This window comes from Pygocentrus nattereri, chromosome 10 (genome assembly GCF_015220715.1).
Source record: "Pygocentrus nattereri isolate fPygNat1 chromosome 10, fPygNat1.pri, whole genome shotgun sequence".
Lineage (NCBI taxonomy): Eukaryota > Metazoa > Chordata > Actinopteri > Characiformes > Serrasalmidae > Pygocentrus > Pygocentrus nattereri.
The window spans coordinates 36,900,219-36,925,323 of record NC_051220.1 but is presented as its reverse complement, the minus strand read 5'-3'; the positions used below and the strand labels follow the sequence as shown (position 1 = coordinate 36,925,323).

Here is a 25,105-nt window from a genome sequence, read left to right as displayed (position 1 = left end):
TTTCCTTCTCCTGTAAAGTTACCATTTTGAAGATACAAGGTTTTGTCCCAACAGCAGCAATGGAGAGACAGATGGATGGACAGACAGACAGACAGACAGACAGACAGACAGACAGACAGACAGACAGACAGATAGATAGATAGATAGATAGATAGATAGATAGACAGATAGATCTTGTTTGTTTTTACTGCAAGGGCACTTGCAGAAATGACCATTAACACAGAGATGTTTTTCTCCTTGATTTTTACTGTGTTTTGACATTAATTTGCCATCGCTAATTGACCATGTGCTACAGACAGAGATCAGATTGCCACACCCTGGAGTATTCCTTTATGACATTTGTTAAATAATCTCTTCTATTAAGGAAAACTCAGCATCTCTTCGTTGACTTTCGGATGTCCTCTGTATGTGCTGGCTGCTCTGCACTACAGCTCAGCAGAGCCAAACAGAGCACTGGTGTTGATTTAAGTAATGCAGTCACCCCTGCCTCTTCTGCTGAAATAGAGGCTGCTCTGTCAGCTGAGCTATGGGGGCCAAGCCTCGGTTCCCTGAGGTGCTGAGTTCACCATGCCACCGCCATCTCTCTCCCCCTGCCTCCCTCTCTCCCTTTTCCCCTCCTTCCCTCACTCTCTCTTTCATGAACACAGACACAGCTTTTAAAAATCCTCACTGCTGTATATATTCCAAATGCACACATGCTTTGCATCAGGTTACATCTAGGGTATGTGTTGCCATGGACACCACATGCCTTGTGATAGACGACCCAAGTCCTTTTTTAATCAGTTGCACGGACAAAAAAAATGCAAACAGCTTTTTATTGTTATTACACTCCCTCCGTGCTATGAGCATCATAAACGGGAATGGGCTCTGGAGCTGCAATTATTTGGCCCCTGGTTTTGACAGTAAAATTTTACACATTTAGAGGAGAGAACAATGAAGCAGCTAGTAATGGAATCCACGCTTGTGCTCTGTGTTACAGCGGGGCTATTGTTGGACTGAGATATGCAGTAAAGGGCTGCGGAACATGTGACACAAGCGTCCTTTCCAGCTAGCCGCAAGAACAGCAGGCTGGATAGGGAGGGCCGTGAGGAACCCTCAACCCATCCGCATCTGCATCAGCATGTTCCAGCTGCGGAAGGGAAACAAGGCCGGTTCCTCTAAGCTTAGCTCCTTCTCACAAACATTAAAGGAATACAACAGCTTTGTTCAATCTTATCTGGCCGATTACCACAAATATACTCCTTCTAATAGAAGTTAATGGGAAGTTCTTCCCATGCACTTCACATCAGAGTTGCTTATAAGCGGAGTTTACAGGTTTTCTGTACAGAGAAAGGCGTCCAAACTATTGTCTGTGATTATCGACCATATGCTACAGATGCAGCAGCCCGAGTTCTGACTGAAAAAAACACTGCAGCATTCCTTACAAAAGCCAAACCTGGCGTTTGTGTAGGAACTGCAGGAGCTTGAATCCGAGACCGACAGAACGTTTCAGAAAATGTTAACATTTGTGTTAACCGCTGGACACCAGAGGGGCAGGCATTCTTCTGCTCTTGGGTTTCTGCTTTTTTCACGCGAACCACATGTGCCACTGGCAGGAGTCGTGCTGGGTGTACGCCCCAGCTATTTTTAACACTCCCCTGCTCTGCGGATTGGGCCCGTTAATGCAAACAGCTTTGAAGGAGCAGCATGTCTCACCGACTTGAGCAGGACGGCTGAATTAATTTCCAAACAAAAGCCCAGCCCCTTTTACTTGATTCCATAATCTCATTTCAAATCCTATTGCCCACTACTTTCTCTTTTTACTCCTGCAATCACAATCCTCTTTACCTAATCTAGAGACTAATTGGTGCCAGCGCCGCTTCTACCCCAGCTCTTGTTCGTTCTTTTTTACTTTTGTTTCCGAAGAAAGCCGCTGCAGCTTTCTCTTCCGAGCTCACCGTTCACAATGGAGCCATTCTTGGGGCCGGAGGGGCTGTGGACACTGCACACAATTAGTGGAAGGAATTTCAGGGCAGAATCTTTGCAAACTTGGGAAGAGGAAATTTCCAAAGCTGAGAAATCACCCAGTGGTGCTCTCTGGACCTGCTTTGAACTTTGACCTGATCACAACTTCTGACCCAGTCAAATTGCATTGTAATAAACTTGCAACCTCATTAAAGGATGTTTGACCTTTGCATGCCATTGATGAACTCATCTCACGTCCCGCAGCACCAAGGAACTGTGCTAGACGTCGCTAAAGGTGCTCTAAAGTTCACCCTGGGCAAACGCAGGCATCCAAAACACAACGAGGCTGAAGCCAAAGGCTGTGTCTCATGGAGGAATCAAATTCATGGAACCAGCTGGAGCATTTTCCATGGACCTTTCACAGGAAAAAGAGGCGGGCTGTTGACAAACTTCCAAAAGAACAAAAAAGCCCCAAAGAACAATAAATCTACAGAGACACGCTCCCATTCACTGCTTACCAGCACCCACAAAAGAGCCGTTACACTTCTCCTCTCTCTCTAATTCACCCAGGAGAAGGGGGGAGAAGAAAAAAATTCACACACAGCCACTGAGTTTATATAAGGAAACAATTGATCCAGTGCAGAGTTTCATTCTGTGAATGCTAAACACAAAAATCCCTATTGATTCCACATCCATGAAACTGAATACAAAAAAAATGTTCTTTTCAGCATTTATGGCACCGTGAAATATGATCCGCACAGGCCAATCAGTCTGCAGCTGCCGAGTAGCTAATGTGGGAGCTGTGTCCTTGATGAGGAGAGAAGAGGAGACGAGAAGAGAGCAGAGCAGACCAGAGCAGAAGAGAAGGGAAGAGAAAAGGAAATGTGAATAGAGAAGGAAGAAAAAAGGAAGAAGAGAAGAGAAGAGAAGAGAAGAGAAGAGAAGAGAAGAGAAGAGAAGAGAAGAGGGCATGGGGAGAGAAAAGGAGATGTGAACAGAGAAGGAAGAAAAAAGGAAGAAGAGAAGAGAAGAGAAGAGAAGAGGACATGTGGAGAGAAAAGGAAATGTGAACAGAGAAGGGACAGTAAGAGTAAATAGGAGAAATGAGAAATGAAGACAAGAAAAATGAAGAGACGAGAAGAAAAGAAAAGAGAAGAGAAGAAGAGGCGAGTTGAGATGAGACGAGAAGGGATGAGAAGAAGAGAGAAGATGAGATGAGAAGAGAAGAGAAGAAGAGAAGCGAAAGGAAGAACAGAAGAGAGGCAAGGCGAGGCAAGAAGAGAAAGGAAGAAGAGAGGAGACGAGATGAGAAGAGGAGAAAAGAAGAGAAGCGAAAGGAAGAAGAGAGGAGATGAGAAGAGAAAAGAAGAAGAGCAGATAAGCAAAAGGAAGAAGAGAAGAGAAGGCGAGACGAGACAAGAAGGGAAAGAAAGAAGAGAGGAGACTAGATGAGAAGAGAAGAGGAGAAGAGATGCAAAAGGAAGAAGGAAAGAGAAAAGAACAAGCAGAGAAGTGAAAGGAAGAAGAGAAGAGAAGAGAAAAGAAGAGAAGAGAAGGCAAGGCGAGACGAGATGAGAAGGGAAAGGAAGAAGAGAGGAGATGAGATGAGAAGAGGACCAGAGACGCGAAAGGATAAAGGAAAGAGAGAAGCGAAAGGAAGAAGAGAAGAGAAGAGAAGAGAAGAGAAGAGAAGAGAAGAGAAGAGAAGAGAAGAGAAGAGAAGAGAAGAGAAGAGATGAAGGCTGAGTATGCACTCACCAGGGAGAGCTGGTGGCAGATATAAAAGCTCTATCATTTAACAAGGCCATTTCTGTAAGGCTTTATGTGAAGGGCTGCAGTTTAGTGCTGCGGATGGATCAAGGCAACCTGGGAGGTCAGGCACATGCATGGACCACAGACACATGAAAGCCCACAGCGAAGTCTTGCACTTGCCCTGAGAGAGAACATGGAACAAACACGATCACAAAACCGGGCAAAAAGCTTTTATACGCTAATGATGTGATTTATTTGGTTTGTTTTTTTTCAGTTTTTCTTCTTTGCCCAGAGGACAGAGAGGACAGCTATTCAGCATGAGCTGCAGGTCTGTCTCAGCGCGTTGGTGTCCCCCACCACCCCCCCATCCCCTTTCTTTCTGCTCTTTCAATTCACAGAGTCCCATTTAAAATTAATCTCCTAAAGCTACTGGACCTCCAGTTGTCATCTCCGATAATTCACGCGTCCGTGAATTTTTATGAAGACAGACAAAAGCAGGTACAGAAAAACCCTAAAATAGGCTCGAAGCCATCTGCTGTTGCCATGGAGAGTTGCGTGTTGCCAGGGCGATAGCGTATTTCTCTAGCGCTAATGGCCTGTCCTTTTGCCAGGCAACAAATAGCCCTGTGATGCAACTGCACCTGTCTCGGCTACGTGTTACCATGGAGGCGTTCCTGTTGCCATGGTGACCATCACGCTAATAACCTTGCAAGGGCAAACATGCAGTAGGACTCGGAGGGCCCAGCTGTTCCACCTGTTCTCTCTCTCTCTCTCTCTGATGCTGTACTGTTAGTGTGTTAAGGAATGTGAATGTGTCTGGGCCTGCTCTACACTCCTCCATTTAATCAGCACCAGTTATCTCCCTCCCTCCCTCTCTCTCTCTCTCTCTCTCTCTCTCTCATTATCCATCTCTCTCATTCTCTCCCTTTCTGTCTTTCCCCACCACTCTCTCTTCTCCTTTCTCTTGATCTCTCCCTCCTATTCTCTCTTTCCTTCTCTCACTTTTACTCTCCTCTTTCTTTCTTGTCTCTTTCTCTTTCACTCTCCCTCTCTCTTTCTCCCAATTACCTTTTTTTCTCTTTCTTATATCTCCCAATCTCTTTCCCTCTCTCTACCTATTTCTTCTCTCTCTCTCTCTCTCTCTCTCTCTCTCTCTCTCTCTCTCTCTCTCTCTCTCTCTCCCTCTCTCTCTCTCTCTCTCTCCCCATAGAGCTGGCAGAGCTCACAGGACCAGAGGGCTGAAGGGTGGCTCCATGCCCAAATACAAACACAGCGATGAAATAAATAGCATTTTAAATTTCTTTTCTCATCCATATTAATCCCCATCTACAGTAAGAGTGGACGACTCGTCAGCTTCAGTGTCTAAATCCCAAATCTGTGTGTATGGTTCTCCGACTAAAACCTACTTTTTTATCCCGCTGTCATTGTTGTGTGACGTTTTAGAAGTGAGAAAAATAAACCCAGGGTCCATTTTAAGCTGATCAGAAAGGAGTAAAAGAGTGGAGAGTGGCTGTGTATGACTCAGCTGATTTGTGTGAACCCGAGGAATGCTATAAAAAGCTCCATTCTGCTTCCTGTGAGCCGCAGTGGCCAGATAAACACTTTATTACACGCTGCTACATGCAGATCCACCATCTGGCCTGAGAGCAGGAGAGGAAGCCAAGCCACAGTGTGTCCCCGCACACATACATGCTAAAAAAAACAACCCCTAAAAAGTACATTAGCATGACAGACCAACATACACAATCACAAAAACAAGCACACTGTAGATGAACATCTCCAAAGCTAAGCCAACATAGTATATAAGTGCTGTGAAAAGCAAGAGTGCAGCGCCTTCTTCTCCAAAAAATTGGATTGAAAGTTTATAGTGGTTTTTTTTTTTTTACTGAAGTCTAGTTAAGGGTGGGTGATATCATAATGTGGGTTTTGTCAGTCCTTTAACAACACTGACCAACTGCATGTTTCGTTTAAGAGCTTTAGATGAAGCTTTCAAGTTGCCTAGTACTTATACAAATGTTCCTGATGGTTCTTGGCCTGGATATTCGTGGAGAAACTTTTAACTGGTATTAAACCATTTCATCATGTGGAGGTTCTTTTAACTCTTATCTCGAGAAAGGTTTTTTAAAACAATCCATTTTGCCTTCTTTATTTTAAGTGAGCAAATAGTGTTTCGCATTTTTGTATTTGACAAATGTACTCAAAAAGCAAACCTGAAATATGAAATTGTATACAATAATAATAATAATAATAATTATGATTATTATTATTATTATAAGTAAGTGGAGCTTTAAGGTTATTTAGAGCCTTAAAAACTAGTAGTAGAACTTTAAAATCTATCCTGAATGATACAGGCGGCCAGTAAAGTTCTTTAAAACCATGAAATGATCTCTCTGTTTTGTTTTTGTTAGGATGCGGATGCATTTTGTATGAACTGTAAGGGATGGATTGTTTTCTTATTAAGCCCAGTTAGAAGATCATTACAGTGATCAACTCTGCTTGTAACAAATGCATGAACAAGTTTTTCTCCTTCGGTCTGAGACTGAAAAGGCCGAACTTCAGTGATATTTCTCAAATGATAAAAGCCTACTTTAGTGGCTGTGTATGTATCCACATGCATGCGTCTCCTGATGTCTTCAAATATTGTGAAGTATCATTCCATTTTATTGCCAGAGCCAGGCAGCCCTCATCACCTGCTACTGATGACTTCCCAATGGCACTCACAAAGCAGATAGAGAGAGAGAAGGGTGGTGGGGGAGCGAGAGATTGAGAGACAGAAGGCAGGAGTAGAAAGAGAAAAAGATTGAGAGACAGAGAGAGGAGAAGAGAGAAAGAAATAGAAAGAGAGAGAGAGAGAGAGAGGGTGAGGGGGAGAGAGATTGAGAAAGATTGAAAAAGAAGGACAGCAGGTGGGAGAGGCGGAGGAGAGAAAAGAGGAGAAAGTGAGAGAGAGAGAGAGAGAGAGAGAGAGAGAGAGAGCGAGAGAGGGAGAGGGAGAGACAGACAGAGAAAGAGAGAGAGAAGCCGACAGAGAGAGAGAGAGAGAGAGAGAGAGAGACAGGCAGACAGGACAACACAGATATCAGAACAAATACTCAGGAAATGTTTGACTTTTTGAGATCAGTCTGATTTTAGCGAGGTGTGAAATTCATCACTTCAGCTTTCAGGAGAAGCATCTACACTGCAGAATTAGGCAGAATGTGCAGCTCCACTTCCTGCAGCAGTTCACCTAGACAGTGACTTTTTAGTAGGTGACCTCGTTGAGCGTCGTTTTGTTGAGCTGCAGGGGTTTTTACATTGACGAGGCACCAGCATGCAGGCAGCGGAGCTTTTTTCTAGCTGCTGAACACTGAAAACTAGAGCTGTGTGAGAGCAGCTCAGGTGACAGGATGATAAATAAAAACGTCCAAATACAAAACACAAACTCCTCTCCCTCTCCTAACACTAGCTCTATTTCTACCCAAACCACCCAAACTCTCTCCCCAACCCAGGAGTGTGAAGTTTTGAATTAAAAGCGAAAATCAATCATAATGAGCTCTTAATTTCAGTGGTTGAAAGAAAAGCCAGGAGCACAATTCTTACTCGCTTTTTTCTGTTTGTTAAACAAAATAATGTATCATGTCAGCAAAAAAACATGAGGAAAGCAGCAACAAATGCCACTTTCAGTTCACAACAGATGGGCAGTGGGCTTCTTTTTGTGAGAATGATCATTTCTGATGATCTTCATGTTAGAGTGCAAGTTGAAATTTGCCACTGTAGAGACAAAACCCCTGAAAAAAGGTCTGAAATGATAACTCAATATGAGAAGGAAAAATATTCTTAACCTTTAATGTAAGTGATTTTATCAAGTAGTTTTGTACCATTTTTATTGGGCAGCGAGCATTTTCAAATTATCTAATGATAACAAATAAAAAACAATTGTTTTAATCCAGGCTATAGAATAGACAATTAAAAACTGAACTTAGTTGTGACAATAAAACCAAAAGGCAAAGTGAGAGAGACAACTGTGAATTGTTAACCACCCCAAAGTCTTGCTTAATTTATTATGACTGCTATATAACAAACAAGGCCCAAAAATCATCACAAATATGGGAAATATTCAGACTCCTAAACTATGCACACCAATACCAGTCGCAGAAATTGTGGGGAATATCATCAAAGTTTGCAATAAAAAATGAAAAAATGGATAAAATAGAAATAGAAATGTCTTCAAGACATGCTTTGCTCCTCATATGGTCATAACCATGAACACCCCTGCTCATATTTAGTGTTCTGTTGATTTTCTGAGTGAAAATAAGTTACACATCCTCTACCGGGAACAAATTTAAGCATGTCATTCTCCTGAAAAACGTAGAGCACAGTTTCAGTTGCTTTATCTGTTTTTAACAAATTTGCAAAACATGAAATCTAAACTGTGCCATAACCGTCACACATGCCACATTGTGTTTTATTTTTTTCCCAATATATTAAATTATCCATTACGTTGTGCATTAAGTTGTTTGTGTTCTCTGTAGAGCCCATGTGTCAACCACAATGCCCGCAGGCCAGATCAGGCCCTCCAGCAAATCCTATCTAACCCGTAAAAGTATTTTGAACTTCTATTAGGTTTTGTTTCACAATACACTGCACTATAGTCCCCAGCATGCACTGCAATGTATTGTGTGCTCTGACTCTCCAACACCAACAACAGTCTATGAGACAGTGGTTTCTCCTCAGTTCTACACAATTCTACATCAGTCATATCACCAAACTACTAACTGCATTCAGCCAATATAAACACATGACTTCAGCTCAGCAGCTCAGCAACTGGGCCCAAGTCTTAATGAACTTGCAGTAAAGCAAGGATGCCAGGTGTCCAGTTCAAGCAAATGGGTTTAAAAGACTGAGCTCCTGGGAAGATTTAAATATTGAATATTTCAAGCATTCATGTAATATTTTGCGGTCTACTTCAATATATTTCACTTTTTGCATATTTTGAATAAATAGTGGTCAGTTTGGATTATAGCAAAATGTTAATTAAAAATAAATGTAACAGAGATGTTCTCTGGCCCATGGCTTTGTTGAGATTTTTTAATTGGGCCCTTCTAGTGGTTGAGTTTGACACCCGTGCTGTAGAGGATGTACTTATTTTTAACAAAACTTAAAATTACTGACACTCAAAAACACTGTAAAATCACGGCACTCTATTTGCCTAAAGAGCACCCGATTCTTCCACCATGCTCAGCCTTCTCCCCCTCCCTCTGGCGCTGTAACTAGAGCTGTCTGATTTGATTCAGCCTCTTTAGGAACACCTATCTCCATTTCCTCTCTCCAGCCACCCAACCGCCTGCCCATTTGTTCCATATCCTTTGTTAAGGATGATATGCCAGTTTAGGTTTTACAGTAAAGCAATTATTCTGTCTTGCACAGTCGAGTGGCTGGGAGCGTGCGGACCTGTTAGCTGGATCTAAATGAAATGAAGCGGCGAGGCAGCAGCAGCAGCTCAGAAAGCCCAGTGCCGGGCGGCTCTCTGACAGCTCCGCTCAGCCTTTCCCTGCCTGCAGACACGGGCGCTAACACGGCCTGTTAGCGCACACACGAGAGAGGGAGACAGAGAGAGAAGGAGAGGCGGAGAGGTATGAGGATCGATATCGTCAGCCAGGCACTTGCTTACCTTTGATATGCCTGAGGAGAGGTGGGAGGCGTGGTGAACACTTGGGAGTAGGGATGATAAGGCGTTTTCTTCAGCGCCTGGATGAGATTGTGTCTGTATTCCGGGTCTATGCACCACAGGGAGCCCTTACCAATACTCTGCAGAGAGAAAGACAGAAAAGTACAAACACCGCCAGTCAGGACAGACTACCACAGAAACATCTCGACCAGAGGCCGGTCTGAAGAGAAGTGGGTAGAGGAATGTGTGGTCAGAAGTGGCCGTGCTTTCTGGGGTTTTGTATTCCAGATCAAATAACTGTACATCCTAGACATCCAGTACCTCATATTATCCTTTAAAAGCAGTAGCATTCAGGGTGATTTGTTGGAGTTTCAGTGCTAGGGTTGAACCACACTCTTAAAAATAAAGGTTCTTGGCTTGGATGATCGGTTTCTTGGAAATACCTTTCATTGTTCCAGAACCTTTACATTAAATGGAGGTTCCTGAGGATTTTAAAAAAGCTTCTTCAACCTGACAGGCTATTTTGGGAACCAAACTTGGTGCTTTTCTAGCATCGCCCCAAAGAGCCATTTTTGCCACCTTTATTTTCAGAAGTGGGTTGATGTGGGTAGGGGACTGTGTGGTCAGAAATGGTCAAGCTTTATAGGTTTTTGTTTTCTACTCCCACATACTTAACGCCTAATTTTATTCCTCAAAAACACAGCAGTGTTTTCCAGACTCGAAAGCAGCAACATTCAGGGTGATTTGTTGAGGTTTCAGTGCTAGGGGTAAACCACACTCTTGAAAATAAAGGTTCTTGGCCTGGATGATGAAAACCTTTTATTGTTCTGGAACTTTAATATTAACCGGAGGTTCTTCAGGATTTAAAAAAGTTTCCTTATACTGAAAGGCTCTTTAGGGAAGCAAAAGTGTTTTTCCTTATAGCATCAAGAACCATTTTTGCCACCTTTATTTTTAAGAGTGGGTGAAGTGGGTAGGGTCAGAAGTGGTCAAGCTTTCTAGGTTTTTTCTACTCCCACATACACAGTGCTTAATATTATTCACAAAGCAATGTTTTCCAGACTCATTAGCAGCAAGGAGGATGAAAGTGTTGGGGAGTAGTGAACTACCTGTAATTAAACCAGTAGTTTAACTTCATTTTGCAGTAGTTTGCTGGTAGTTCAACTACATTCATATTTGTGTAGTGATTCAAGTAATTAAATTACATTTTTGCTGTTTTCTATGTAACTAATGAAAACAATTTTGGGATTTTTGGACATTTCTTGTACCTTCCCAAAAATATCAAGGTGTGTTTTTTATGTACAACCTGTGAACAAGTGGGTGCTGGCATGTGACTTTTTTGCATTATATTTTGTTATGATTGTGTTTTGCATGTACACAGTCAATTCATTTTTCTGTGGTTGAAGTAGGCAGGGGAATATGCAGTCAGAAGTGGTCAAGCAAATCCTTTATATTCATATCACTTACCATTGCCAAAACAGTTATACTGCTGAACTGGAAGGACAGAACCAAAATTTCAATAAAGCTTTGGCTTAACCTCCTCACAGATCACTGTAACCCGGAGAGACTTACAGCAAACTTCAAAAATAACACAAAATCTTTCAAGGAAACCTGGTCACAGTTTTTACAATATATTGATAGCGGATTCCTCTCTCCTAACTCATCAGGATAGGGTTTAAACCCCTACATAGGATTTGATAACTACTCATGTTATGATTACAAAAGGGGGCATTACTGCTTTTTGTTTTGTTAAGTTTTTGCGTTTGTCTGTCCTGTATGTCCAGTTTGTCCACTGTTAAGTGTTATTGTTATCATTCTTCTTATGCTTATTACTGTTATTGTTATTTCATCCTCTCTCTTTACTTCTTCTTCAGGGACCAAACAGAGAATCTAGCACAGCAAAGCTGATTCATGGTGCCATTTGTTTAGCACATAATCAACACCATGTATTCAAATTTCAGGCAAATCATAACAAAACACTAGTGAACATAATTGAACTTTTTAACATGTACACCCAAACCACATTTGCTGTATCAGGCACAGATGAAATTGATCACTGATGAAAATGCAGCTGTTGAGCTGGGCTGGTTGAACACACCTAGACGATGGCTGGAGGGTCACTGTGTACCACTTTACTTTGGGAGGCACAAAAGACTGTTTTATAGAGCACTTTTGATGACATCTCAAGACCTCAACATCAGGTTTCACACATCAGACAATAACAGCTTTTCATGTATCAACTCTCTTAAAATATGACATCAGGCAAAACAGCCTTGGACAAAATTGCATCAGGCTAAGCAGCCAAGTTCTTGATGCTGACGTCTGCAGTTCTGTTCTTTATTACTTGAACAATTACAAATTCATAGCCAAATTACAGATGACAGTACACTACAACTTTCACTCAACTGTGCTTTTCTGTTCTTGTATTTAACAAAGAATATCACTGTGCTTCACTGTTAGGAACCATCACAAAATTGTCAAAAGAAAAAGTCTGAAAACATTTTGTGGAAAAATAAAAATTAGATGTAAAACTAAGGAAAAATACCTCCCTCCCAGTTTTACTACTTACAATGGCTATTTTCCAAATGGTTACCAGAATAGGTGTTTGGTTACTGGCCTAGTTTCAAGCATTACGTTTACAACCCTGACATCATCACCAATATGATAAAGATATCTATGAAGCTCAATTAAATGCAACTTCAAATGCAGAAAGACGCAAAAGCACAAACACCAGCAGTCAGGACATAATTATTACTACAGCTATATATCTACCCCAGACTGGTCTAAACAAAAGTGGGCAAAGCAACTGTGTGGTTAGAAATGGTCACACTTTCTGGGCTTTCTAGATCCAGTAACAATATTCTCATATACCTAACACCCAATAACTTGTTATTAAAGGCTCAATAACACGTGTAGCAGCTCGTGGAGCACTATTCAGGGTAACCTGTTGACCTTAGAGAGCCATCAGGGCCAAACCACACTAAAAATGAAGACTCTTGAATGGTTTGTGGTCTGAATGTATGGTTGAAAAACGAACCTTTAATTGGTACAGTACTTTTCCTCTCAGTCACATCTCACATCTTTAAAGACCCTAACTAAAAGTGGTTATTCTATGACATCAAACCTTTTTGGCATCTATTTTTAAGAGTGAGGTGGGTAGAAGAATGTGCGGTCAGAAGAAGGCAAGTGTTCTGAGTTTGTTTTCCCGACCCTGTGACAGTATCCCTTATATGCCTACTACCCAATAACAAGTCTCAGTAACATGGGAAAAGTTCTGAGCGCAGCATTCAGGGTGATTTGTATGGAGCCATTCAAGGCAAACTAGTTGCACAAGTGAATCTGGCACAGTAAAGCTGATTTGTGATGTGCATTTTTCTTATAGAACATAATTAACATCATGTATTCAAATTTGCTCCTCTTCAGCAGTCTCAGCCAACACATTTATGGCCCCCACACCATCATCAGATATGATACGGATGTTTACGGAGCGCAATTATGTGTAATTTCAAGAGCGCCCTACTCAGTTTATATTTCTCAAAACTTTTTTTAGTGGAAAAGCTGGAATTCAAATTGAAAGTCTGCATAAAACTTATGAGCAAATCAAAGATCAGCCTGTGTTTACTGCAATTCGCTATGACAAATTCAAAATCATCAAGCCTGCAGCCCAAGCAACCCAAAAAAAGAGTCAAGCTCAAAAATTGGCTGCCTGAAGCTTTAATAAACCCTAGCGTCTCAAGTGGGTGCCATGTGAGTATCCCCCTATGATTCTGTCCTCTGGTGTCCGAGACAGCAGCCACTTTCACTGTCACTCAGAACGTCACAGGGCATCTATCACCAGGGTTTGGATGGAACTATATTCAAGATAAATGAAATAACCTATCATACATACAAACTGCAATTTCTCTATTATGCTGAATTGCTAGATTAATGATTTGGACTAGCAGTGAGATTAGGCAGATTCTACTCCATTTACACCTGCGTACCAAAAGAAAGTAATGTATCCCCCTGCCGTCTGCATCATCATGGCTTCCCGATTGATGGTGAAAAATGAAACGGAAAAAAGCAATAAACTAGCTCACCATAAAAAAGAAAAAAAAAACAAGGCGTGCAAAATAGGCCTTGCACAGATGTCCGTGCATATGCATGCTTTCCAGACCTGTTTGACAGACTCAGCGTTTTCTAAAACGAGATGGGAGAGGATGCACTTGAGGGATAAATTAATTTTGCAGATAGATCTGATGCGAAATGAAGAAACAGCAAACTGCCACCCTAATTAAGATCGTAGGGGAATGAGCTTGAAAAATGTAATACGTTTATTGATTAGGGATTCATCAATAGGAGAATGCTAATAGCTGCCGTTTCAGTGTCAGTGGATGCAGGGCCTATTTTGAACATTCGTGGGCCCTAAACAATACTGGATGGACTCTTATCCAAACCCCACTGTAATCATAGTATTTTGTATGCAAGAATGGAAAAGAACCAAGAAAAAATGCATAATAAATTCCAAGACAGACACAAAAGGACAACAATTAACTAGAGAGCTGTTAAAACACACCTGGGGACACCTGGTCTTAGATGTGAAGGACCTCCAGAACTTGGTGGTAGTGAAGGTTTTGATCATGGAAATGACACAAGGAAAAAAGAGTGGTGCTTTGCATCAGTGACACTGGGTGCCATTGTTAATTCATTAAGAGCAATCTATTCAATTGATCAATGCTGTTCTTTGTAGATGATATGGCACTGGTTTGTGTGCAACTGAGCATATCCTCTTAAATTCATCCTTAAAGCTATTTGTATGTAATATGATACCCATATGTTTCATATATATCAAAATGCTCCGTAACTGCTACTTTCCAAAACCACTGCAGCAACTTCAGTGGCTGTAAGCTCTTTGCATGTCATTTCACATGTTTCTCTGATGTTAACAGAATGAAGAATGAAGGGTTTCTGATGTGGTGGGTGAGTGTCCATTGGTCAGTTTCACTCAAAATCTAGGTGGACACACAAATCCACCAATCGCACATTGTGAGAGGTAGATGATGTGTATTTCAGTCTTCATAGCCTCAAAACTCTGCATGTGAGCCAAACACAATAAAATGGAATCAAAAGGGGAAGTCTACAGATTCTGGAAATATTTAAACCGTATATCTGGGCTGTATTATCACAAAGATAACATGTACAGAAACACAAATTTATGCACAGGTGGGTTTGTGGGCTAGCTGAATTCACTAATTAAATAGGGTTTCTGGATATAGTGTATATTTTCGGGCAAGGGGCCAGTATAGCTTTTGTGTGAAATGCATCAAAATGGCTATACAAATAATGTCAAATCCTAAATAATATCAAACGTGAATTCTAAATAAAAATCAATAAAATTACAATATGTTTAAATAGTGTGTGCATCATTTCTGCCTTCTAGGCTTTTTATAAACATCAGTCATGCCATCAATAATATCGCTATAAGATATCTTTCTGCCAACATCATGATGGACATAAACCTGAAAAGAAAAAAAAACAACTGCATATTTACAGCGTCCCTTGTGGCTCAATGGTTCTTCGGTCAGTCCTCAGGGATCCCTACACTGTCCAGATTTCTGCGCCAACCTTACTCGCAACACACAGGGACACAACAAAAATGTGGGCCATCTGAGGGTCCCTGAGGGCTGGTGTGAGAACCACTGACCTAAGCGACTATCCATCCCACTTATAGCAAGAAACAGCCCTGTGTGGATGCAGTAGTAATATTAATGTGCATATCTACTACAGCTGAACACAATAATTCAAACTTTCACATCACTTGGTTCAATATCTATATCTGTCAAATATCTAAATCACTGACTTACTGCTGGCTAAAACACAGTGCTCAATAAAATATGACAAAAAAGAGATAAAAAAAGTGAAAATGATGTTAATACTATCACACAGAGATCAGAACCTGCAGAAGAAATTAAACTGAACGATAAGCCTCGACACTTAATATTACATCTTTCTGAGATGGAAAGGTCTTTTTAGCAAAGAACCCCATTTCCTCCAGAAGCAGTAAACGCATGTATTTTTAGATCAAACTGACATTGTCTGCATAATTAACTTGTCAACTTTTCATCATCGTGTTTTAAACCATATCTGGGCTTAATGCAAGGGAACATGACACCATGAAATTCAATCCTAAAACACGGCGTATGGACAAATTGCTGTGTGCAAACATTCTGATGGATGAAAAAAGGGGAAAAATTGTAGGGGAAGGAAAAAAGTAAGCAATGAAGCAGAAAGAGCAGCAGTTAAAGAACTTGCAGAACAAGAACAATAACAGCAAAAAAAAAAAAGAATGAATCAGGAAGCCAGAGTAAAAGCAGCACTAATCTTCAGAGGAAGTCTTTCCTTAGGGAAAGAGATAAAGCTTCTCATACAGTGCAAAAGGCTGGAGTATTGGCACAAGCATCTTTGTCTTCAGTCATTGGGTAAAAATTGTCAGGATTAAACAAAGACAATCAATTCTAATTACCAAAGGATCATAAATCGAGAGCCACAAGCCCTGGAGAAAAACCTACAATGAGAGGAACTTAGTGAAGTCAATTTCTTTTGAGATCATTAAAAAGTGAGAGTTTCGCATGAAACTACACTTATTGGTTGATTTGAACTGATAAGCTACCAGCCACTATTCAGTAATAAGGTATTACTGCGATAGTTAACACTCACAATATTGTTACCATGGACACTTTGAAATACCGTCACTGCATTTTTGTTAAAATTTTGCATGTGTGTTTGTTCCGTTGTACATCGGTTTTTCGTATGTTTTGTTTTGTACTGTTTGTGTGTATGTTTTAATGTTTCTCTGGCTGGCTGAGGAGTTTGCCTTCATTCCACCGAGATAGCAGCTGAGAGTGACTTTCCACCAGGCTGGCCATTTGAGTGATGCTACGTCTCAGCTATGACGCTGCTTGGACCGGTCGCTTGAGTGAAGCTATACTGCGGCTACGATGCTGCCTGGCCTGGGGACCTGATCGACACTACATCACAGATACATGGCTGCCTGGACCAGCTGCTTGGATGACGTTGCACTGTAGCTGTGGGGCTGTCTGGACCGGTAGTGCTCGGCTGCGTGAGCAGCGCTACGCCGCAGCTACGAGGCCTCTTGGGCTGGCTGCCTAAGCGTCACTACATCGCAGCTACGTGCATGTCTGGGCTTCGAGGCTTCCTAATCTGCCTGCTTGTGTGATACACCTTAGTTATAGAGTGACACTTTCCCCTGGACTCTTTTCAGGCTAGCCAAGTGACTCTATACTGTGGTCATTATAATCCCCTCTTGCTAGCTGTTGGAAATGTAGAGTTGTGTGTGTGTGTGTGTGTGTGTGTGTGTGTGTGTGTGTGTGTGTTATTGTCTGATACTTTTGAAGTGTCCTTGGATCATTTCTCAAACACAACATGGGAAGATAGCACAAAAAGTGGGTGGAGACATTACACATGCAGCTGAAAACATATTCTGCTCAATTTACTAAAGTTTGAGAAACTTTTGGTGGCTGATTTTGCATCGATTTCCTGAACCTTTTCAAACCAATTTAGATGGAGACACAAGCCTCGAGCATGTGCTAAAAGAATATGTAGCATAGGTATAAAACTGTTTAAACTATCAGGACCAGATGTTCGTATGTGTAAGAAAACGCAGTGTAAAATATGCTGTGATGCTGCCGCTGGTATCCCCCCTGCAGTTCAGGTTATCATTTCACAAACTCTGAGCTTTCACAAACTCTTTGCTGGAATAAATTAACACCCAAGTAGAGTGTTTTGGGTGGAAGGAACTTAATTTATTAACATTGCTATCTCTTCATCATTTTCTGTTTTTTTCCCAAGCTTGTTGTCAGGGCCATAAATTCATTACACCTTTTAAACCCTGCGCCTCATGAGCGAGCAGTTTAATACTGTGGTATTTCTTTTAACAGCTGCAAACTGAATAAATTGAATATTAAATTTAGGCATACTGCGATCACAACACAACACATTTTGTGACACACCTGAACTTGTATGCATATCTAGCCCAGAGTAGTTCTGGCTTCACAAGGCCCAAAACTGCCTGAAATGGCTGCACATTATGTGCAAAACTGGTGCACAAGCCTAAATGCCCAACTTGCACGAAGAGCAAGATGAGCTTCTCTTTTTCATGCATATGCATTTATTAGATGGTGGTGCAAAACTTAGTAGGACTGCACAAAAAGTGGGTGGAGATTACACATGTGGCTGATTATATATGCCACTAGATTTAGGCCCAATCCCATTTCACCCCTCGCCCCTACCACTTAGCCCTCACCCCTCTGTTTTGCATGCTCACGCCTGGGGTTAGGTTGTCTTGATTTCAGTTGAGATAGAGAGGAAGGGCAAAATGTTAGGGCTACATGGCCCTTCAAATGTGACCAAGCAAACAAAGAAACCTACAAATGTAAATATTTTCTCTGTTAAAAATTACAATAACCATTGTATTATCTTTATTCGTTTTATGTCGTTTTAATGTATTAATGTCCTTTTCTTCAAAAGAAGCAAAAAAAATCGATAGTAGTATTGCTGATTTCCCGTTCCATCTTAAATGGTGCAGCAGCTACATTCTGGCACCTCACGCATCTGAACTGCTGCACTATTTAAGGTGGAATGGGACAATGAGAACAAGATGCTGGCATATAGGCTACATAGCTGACTTCATATCTTCATATCACCGAAGAACCAGGGGTGGGCAATAGTAAATAATTATTATCCCCTCTTTGTCCCCCCTCTTTGAAGCCATATGACTCCCTAAATGTAAGTATAGCCCAGCAGTGAGGTTGCTGAACTTTACCCTCCTCTGCTGTCACTGCAGACTGGCAGAGCAGCACTAGTAGCCTGTTAATGCAGTAATGTTCTTCTTTACTTGAGGGTCCCATTTCCAAGAGGCAAGGTGACACTCGAAAACAAGAGGTAGGGGGGAAAAAAAAGAAATGGGACTAGACCTTACAGCAGCCTATTTTTCCCCCACCTTTTAAAACCATGTGGAAGTTTGTATTATAAGCTGTGTTGCAAGATTTCCTTAAGCAATATCATTAGATTTAGTGGTTAGACTGAGCCATGAGCCTCGAACACATGCTGAACAAATGTTTATCAGTGAAAAGCATGCAGTGATGCAGCTGCAATGTGCCCGCGCAGTCTGTGTTTTACAGAATGTATCACAAGCTGTATTTGAACAAATCATCCCTATCGAATGTTTCATTTATTAAGGCCGCTCTTTCTTCATTACTGAACGTCTGTTTTTTGTTTGTTGACCCTGCCGCTCATGAGCAAAGAATTAGTGGGTGCGGCTACATACAGTCTGCATGATAAGATACAGTTAGTAACTGCGATGTTAATCTTTGGTGTATTTTGAGGGCATTTTGCACTTACATGCACACATCTGCATGTACATGTGTATAGGTTAGGAAATTATACTGTTCTTACAGTTTGTTCTTACATTGATTTTAACCAGAATGTCAGTGATGTCAGTCACTGGTGTTGTATGAATATGGTGTAACACCAGTGACTGTGACTCCAGTGACATTCTGGTTAAAATCAAGGATTTTGTGCAAATATGTTGGGAATTAAGCTTTCCTTTTGCATATATGACAATAGGAGATTAATAGGAGTTAATAAACATATTAAGATTATTTAGTTTAGGGATGAAATTGCTCTTTTTAAAATGTGTCTACCTGAATTCCCACTCCAGATGGAGATTGACCCGTAAGGAACATATGAAATGCCAATTACTTATCCAACCCCCACCCCCACCCCCAAAAAAAGGAAAAAACCCTCTGGTCAGTCTGTGTGTGCAGGATTGTGTGCGCGTGTGTGTGCGTGCATGTACCGAAGTCGTAAAACTTCCAGCAAGGACACAGTCGTCCCTGGAGTGTATGATATTACCAGCATCTGAGGCATCGGATTATTCATATTTGCCTCCCACAGAAGTGGTTGCACTGGTCTAAATTTCCAAATGTTCCGTAATCAGGGAAAATCAATAGGTTTTAGAGCACTTTCCCTCTGATTTATTTCCATCTCCTGACAGCTGCTGTGTCGGTCTGAAGGCCAGCTCAATGGCACGAGTCAATAGAGTCTCCAATCAGAGAAGGAAAAAAAGAGAGGAGAGGAAAGCGCTGAGGCAAGAGAGAAAGATGGAGAGAGAGAAAGAGAGGGAGAGAGAAACATTTGGATTACACTGGTCTCCTAGGCAACTGGCAATGGTGGAGTATATAAAGGCTGTTTGATAGTCTTGGCAGAGGAATGGTTCATTCTCGCTAAGAACCGTGGGCCTCTGAAGACGCTACACTCCATCATAACCAATACAGTTAATCCTATCAGCTCCCATGCAAAATGAAAGGCTTGGCATTACGGGCACCCCCCAAAGCCCCCTCCCTACCCTACCCAGCCCTGCCATCCCCTAAAAAAACTTTGGAATAGGGTTTGTGAACCCAAAAGTTGGATTTTTGGAGCTCTCATTAGAGAAAAAACAGTCGATACTCCAACATTAAAATTCCTTAATTACATTCTTTTATTTTCTTTTTCCTACAATTAGCCTGACAAAGGAAGCCAGTGAACCTCGATTACTCTGCGGTTTGTCGGCTGCCCTCGACAGTCAACAATCCATCATATCAATTGGACAGAGCACTGATTTCCTAAATTAAGTCCATTAGAGCTTTCTTGGAAAAGCAATCTATAAGAATGCAGTGACCCACCCCAGCACATCATGGATAAATCAAGGTGTCTGAAATAACATCATTGCTCGGGTCTCTAAATCCCTCTAGTCATCAACCACTAATAGCTAACTGGCTAACTCATCACCCTCATCTCTTTCATTATGTTTTGTGGCTGAAATCAAACATACCGCACCCTATGCAGAGACACGGTGACCTCTATTCTCACTGGCCTAATACTGAGCACAATACGATTAACAAGGCTGGGATTTATAGAGCAGGGTTGGCCAAGGTGCCTTTTGGAGACCAGATATCATTTTTTGTGATTTCTTTCGCTCCTAAAAGGAGCTTTTGCTAAAACTGTTTAGTGTGGATGTACAGAAGTGCAGCATGGGAGCAATGACCCCACTCACCTTCAAAACCACTCAGTGGATTACGAAGGTCAAAGGGTTCAAGTGTCTCCTCTCCCACAGTGATTGTCTTGGGGGATGGGATTTCTGGTCCATAAGTTTAAGCAGCCCAACAAATCATCTCTGCCACAGCAATTCCATTTTTTAATGTTTTTATTTTACCACAAGCTGCCCTTGTGAGCGCTTCATGATGATGGGATGAATAAAAAAGGTCCAAAATTACTTTGGAATAAAATGTTGTTTTATTAATGTACATAAAAGTAAAGAACCTTTTTCACTTCTGCAATAAAATTCCCATATTGTATATTGCATTACTGCGGCATACATTCTGGTCTACTGGCTGAAATGATGATTTAGATCTATTACGTTTTCTCTTAAACTGTAATTACAAAAATTTCAACACTCAACAGAAATATGTTTATTTTAGCATGTTTTGTCAATTTGCACCCACTGGCGTATTACTATTTTCCAAAAGTTAGCAGTTTTAATGAAGACGTAGCTCCTCCACACTTGCCACTGTTTAGCTTGTTTCCTGTAGAACCTGACTAGAACATCTAAACATGTCTAGTTCCTTAGTAATTACAACAGCATTCCTACAAAATTATAAGATAGCTATAGAAGATTATTCACTACAGAAGATTACTCACTTCAAAGAGACCAAAATAGGGGGGCAAGGGGTCCTCAAACTTTTCCTAGTCAAGGCCTACCTATTTGTTACTAGAAAGCATGAAGGCCCACAGGAAAACTCAACTTATATGCTTAAAAATCACAATCTTTACAAAATTTTCAGCAGAGTTATGTTTGGTGCCAACCACGGCAATACATGACGCAAATCAGTCAACATAAAATATAAACAGATTAGGCAAAAACCATAAGACCTGGCAGACCACCAACACTGTCCCCATCAGATAAACAGCACTTTCATCTTTGAGAGAGAGGAGAACGTCAAGCTGCTTCAGATCTGAAATCATCCACAGGTGTTTCTGTCCATCATTTCACTGTGAGAAGACAGCTCAGAACTGTGGGTCTGAAAGGATGTGTAGCTGTCAAGAAGAACCTCACTGAGAAAAGGAGACAGATACAAAGAAAGATGCTGCTGGTGCTGTCAGAACAATGCACTGACAGACCTCAACATCACTTAAAAATGTGGTTCTTCAAGGGTTCTTTATTAAAAAGACTGGTTCTCTACAGAACCTTTTTGAAATGGTTCTATATAGCACCAAAATGTTTCAACAAGTTTCTGTAGAGCAAGTTGTCCTCAACCTTTTCCTACTCAAGGCCCACCTATTAGAAAGCATAAAGGCCCACAGGAAAACTCCACTTTTTTGCTTAAAAAATATAATTTTTACAAAATGAACAGCAGAGTTATGTTTGGTGCCAACCTCAGCAATACATGACACATATCAGTCAACATAAAATATAAACAGATCAGGCTAACATAAGCTTGAATGGCGGTAGATTAAGGGGAATGGTGGGGGGTGGGGGGGGGGGGTGTTCTAGAGGCTTGAATCAAAAAACTGCGGAAGCTGCTTTGGTGCACCTTATTTTGCAGGACTTTATTAAAAACATTTAATATTTCTTTTTTATTGTTAAGTCAGTTCAGTCAGTTTTTTTCACAGATACTTATGGCAAAGTGACAAAAGGACCAACAATGGGTGCTTTGAGTCCCACTTGTAGTCCAGTGGTTGAGAAACCCTGCTATAGACAACCATATGCATCACATTCTCTATCAATCTGGAGAAACATTTCACCAGAAATGAAAACTAAATAAAGAACCATTTAAACCTGAAATGATTCTATGTAGAACTTATGGCTCTGATGATTCCCTTTACTAAAGAAGGCTTGATGAACCACAGACATACTAAACGCTAAAAAATAATGCTATATTAGGAGGTGAGGCTTCTGTTTAACTTTCTGGCAAATATACAGTATGTTTAATGGTGAGAAACGAATGAAATAAATGAAGGGAGGGTTTTTTCATAGTATGTCATTCAACTTCATCATCTTTCCTACTGCATTCTTTCTACTGTTGAGCTCAATACACACTTTGCCAATAATAAACTCAACTGGACCAAAGCTTTTCCACCAGCATGGAAAAGAAAAGAGCACAGAGAAAAATGATGATTTGTTAATTACCTACAGTGTGTAATCCTAATTAAAGCGGATTCCCTTCCAGAGGCTGCAGCCATCCTGAGGATGGCGGGGACACAAAAGTAAGCGATGACATGATAAACGGAGACAAGGCCGGCTCCCTCAGCGCTGCCTGTGCCGGAAGGATGCCCAGGACCGAGAGTGTGAGTCAGTAAGTGCATGTGCGTGTGTGTGTGTGCATGAGCATGTGTACGTGCCCATAGAACAGGGCAGCCAGATCGAGTCCTGCTGAGAAACAGTCCCTCAAAATCACACACTCACGAGCCTCCGTGGTCTCTCTTGGCGTGAGCGCACCATGTTTATTCTGACACGCTCGCCGCATGCTGAGATTATACGCAAGCAATATGGCCTCCCCCACGAGCTCAGCATACGGCCAACAGCCATGAGAACCCTCTCCGCAATCACGTTTCTGAGTCAGCTTCATCTGTCTCAACTTTCACTACTATGTACAACAGTAGCCTAAAAAACTCAGTTCACGCATTAACACTTAACACCAGAAATGTATGGCCTTGCCTTTCATGCTTATGAGTACCACAGATTAAGTGTAAGGTAACTCAATGCAGTGTAACCCACATGACCTCCTCATTAGACTGCGCTGGTCTTTGGTTATTTTCAGTGTGTAAGTGAGTGAAGATGAAGGTCTAGTGCTGGCTACAGTGCATCTGAAAGGTCAGTCTAAGGCCCATGTGTCAAACACAGCACAGATCAGGCCTGCGACACATCCTATTAATATTAGCCTGTTTCACAATGACCTGCACTTACATACATTCTGGCCTACTGGCACTATAGGCAGAAATGATTTAGTCCTGTCAATCATTTTTCAGATCTATTACATCTTCTCTTAAACTGTAATTATAAAAATGTCAAAACTCAACAAAAATATGTTTATTTCAGCATGTTCTGTCAATTTGTATCCATTGGCATATGACTGCATTTTCCAAAAGTTTGCAGTTTTAATGAAAACTTAGCTCCACCACACTTAGCACATCCATGTCATACACCACTGATTAGCTTGTTTCCTGTAGAACCTGACTAGAACACCTGAAGATGTCTACTTACTCAGTAATATCAACAGTCAGATGAGGACTGTGACACACTCCTATCTGGTACACGAAGGTATTTTAAGTTTCTATTAATATTAGCCTGTATCACAATGCACTGCACTACAGTCCCCAGCATGCACTGCAACTCAATTGAGCCCAAGCCTTAACAAACTTACTCACTGTTGCAGTTTTTGTGTATTTTGAATAAACAGTGGCCAGTTTGGGTTACAGTACCACATTAATTAGAATAAAATAAAAACAGATGTTCTCTGGCCCACGGATTTGATGAGATTTTTAATATGGCCCTTCTAGTGGTTGAGATGCCCCTCGTCTAAGAGGGAACTTGACTACAAGTTCTGCAGTGGTAACTTGTGGTCAATCCTCGTCTTAAAAGATTAACACAGAACAAAGGCATTTCAAATGAAAATGCCAGAAGCCTCTGTCATTTCTGCTGCTGGCCTTAAAGAGGAACCAACAGAGATGATAAAACGGAAGATGTAAATATACACAGGCACACACACACACACACACACACACACACACACACACACGCACACACACACGCATACTCAAAAGACATTCTGTTCCACTGTAATAAACTGAGGCATGGTGCAAAGTCATAGTGCCAACAGATCAATCTTAGACGTTAAAGAGCAAAAGTTCAGCCTCACACAGACTAAGCGTTAAGGTGCTAAGGAAGCTAGACAACAACATACATGCAGCTGAGTGGAAGTGTTTCTAGTACTAAGAAGGCCAATGGAGGATTTCACAAAGCAGGATTTCTGCATTAGCCAGATAAGCCCGAAGTTGAGAATAGTTCAGTAGGAATGTCCCTCAGCTTTTTTTCCCCATCAGACAGGCTTAAGCTATCTGGCTAAACTCAGAAATCCTGCTTTGTTAAATATCCTCCAAACATCATCAACAATATTTTCACACATATACATACAGCTGGGCAGATTGTCTCTAGTGCTGAGAGGGGGCTAAGAACAACAATGATACACTGCAAAAAATAGCAACTCGACAAGCAACATTATCTTAAATCTAGTTGATGTATCCAGTATTTCTCCTGTTGAGATTGTTGAAAGCTTATTTTAAGAGTATTTAAACATTTTTTGCTTGTTTTAAGTGATTTTATTAAGTAAAATGATCTCACTGCATTGGCAGATAATTATTGTTTAAATAAAGGTGCTTGAAACAAGACAAATCATATACCAGTAAATGCCATAATGAGATAATTTTACTTAATAAAATGACTTAAAACAGGTAAAAAAAATCTAGAAATAACATAAATAATCTTATAATAAGTGCACAGCCATCACAAAATGGGAAATATTAGATATTCTGACTAGAATTCAGATAATTTCACTTGTCAAGATACTATTTTTTGCAGTGCAAGAACTATGAAAACAACATCACACACACACACACACACACACACACACACACACACACACACACACACACACACACACACACGTA

General features: G+C 41.1%; 1 protein-coding gene across 4 annotated transcripts in view; it reads right to left on the bottom strand.

Annotated features, from left to right (window-relative positions):
• The window catches only part of foxn3 (forkhead box N3), a 138,601-nt gene that overhangs the window by 54,993 nt on the left and 58,503 nt on the right, over window positions 1-25,105 (bottom strand). For all 4 annotated transcript variants that reach the window (XM_017715059.2, XM_017715061.2, XM_017715060.2 and 1 more), the window contains one exon: window positions 9,347-9,483. In XM_017715059.2, the coding sequence (XP_017570548.1) occupies window positions 9,347-9,483 (137 nt within the window). The remainder of the gene's footprint in view (window positions 1-9,346; window positions 9,484-25,105) is intronic.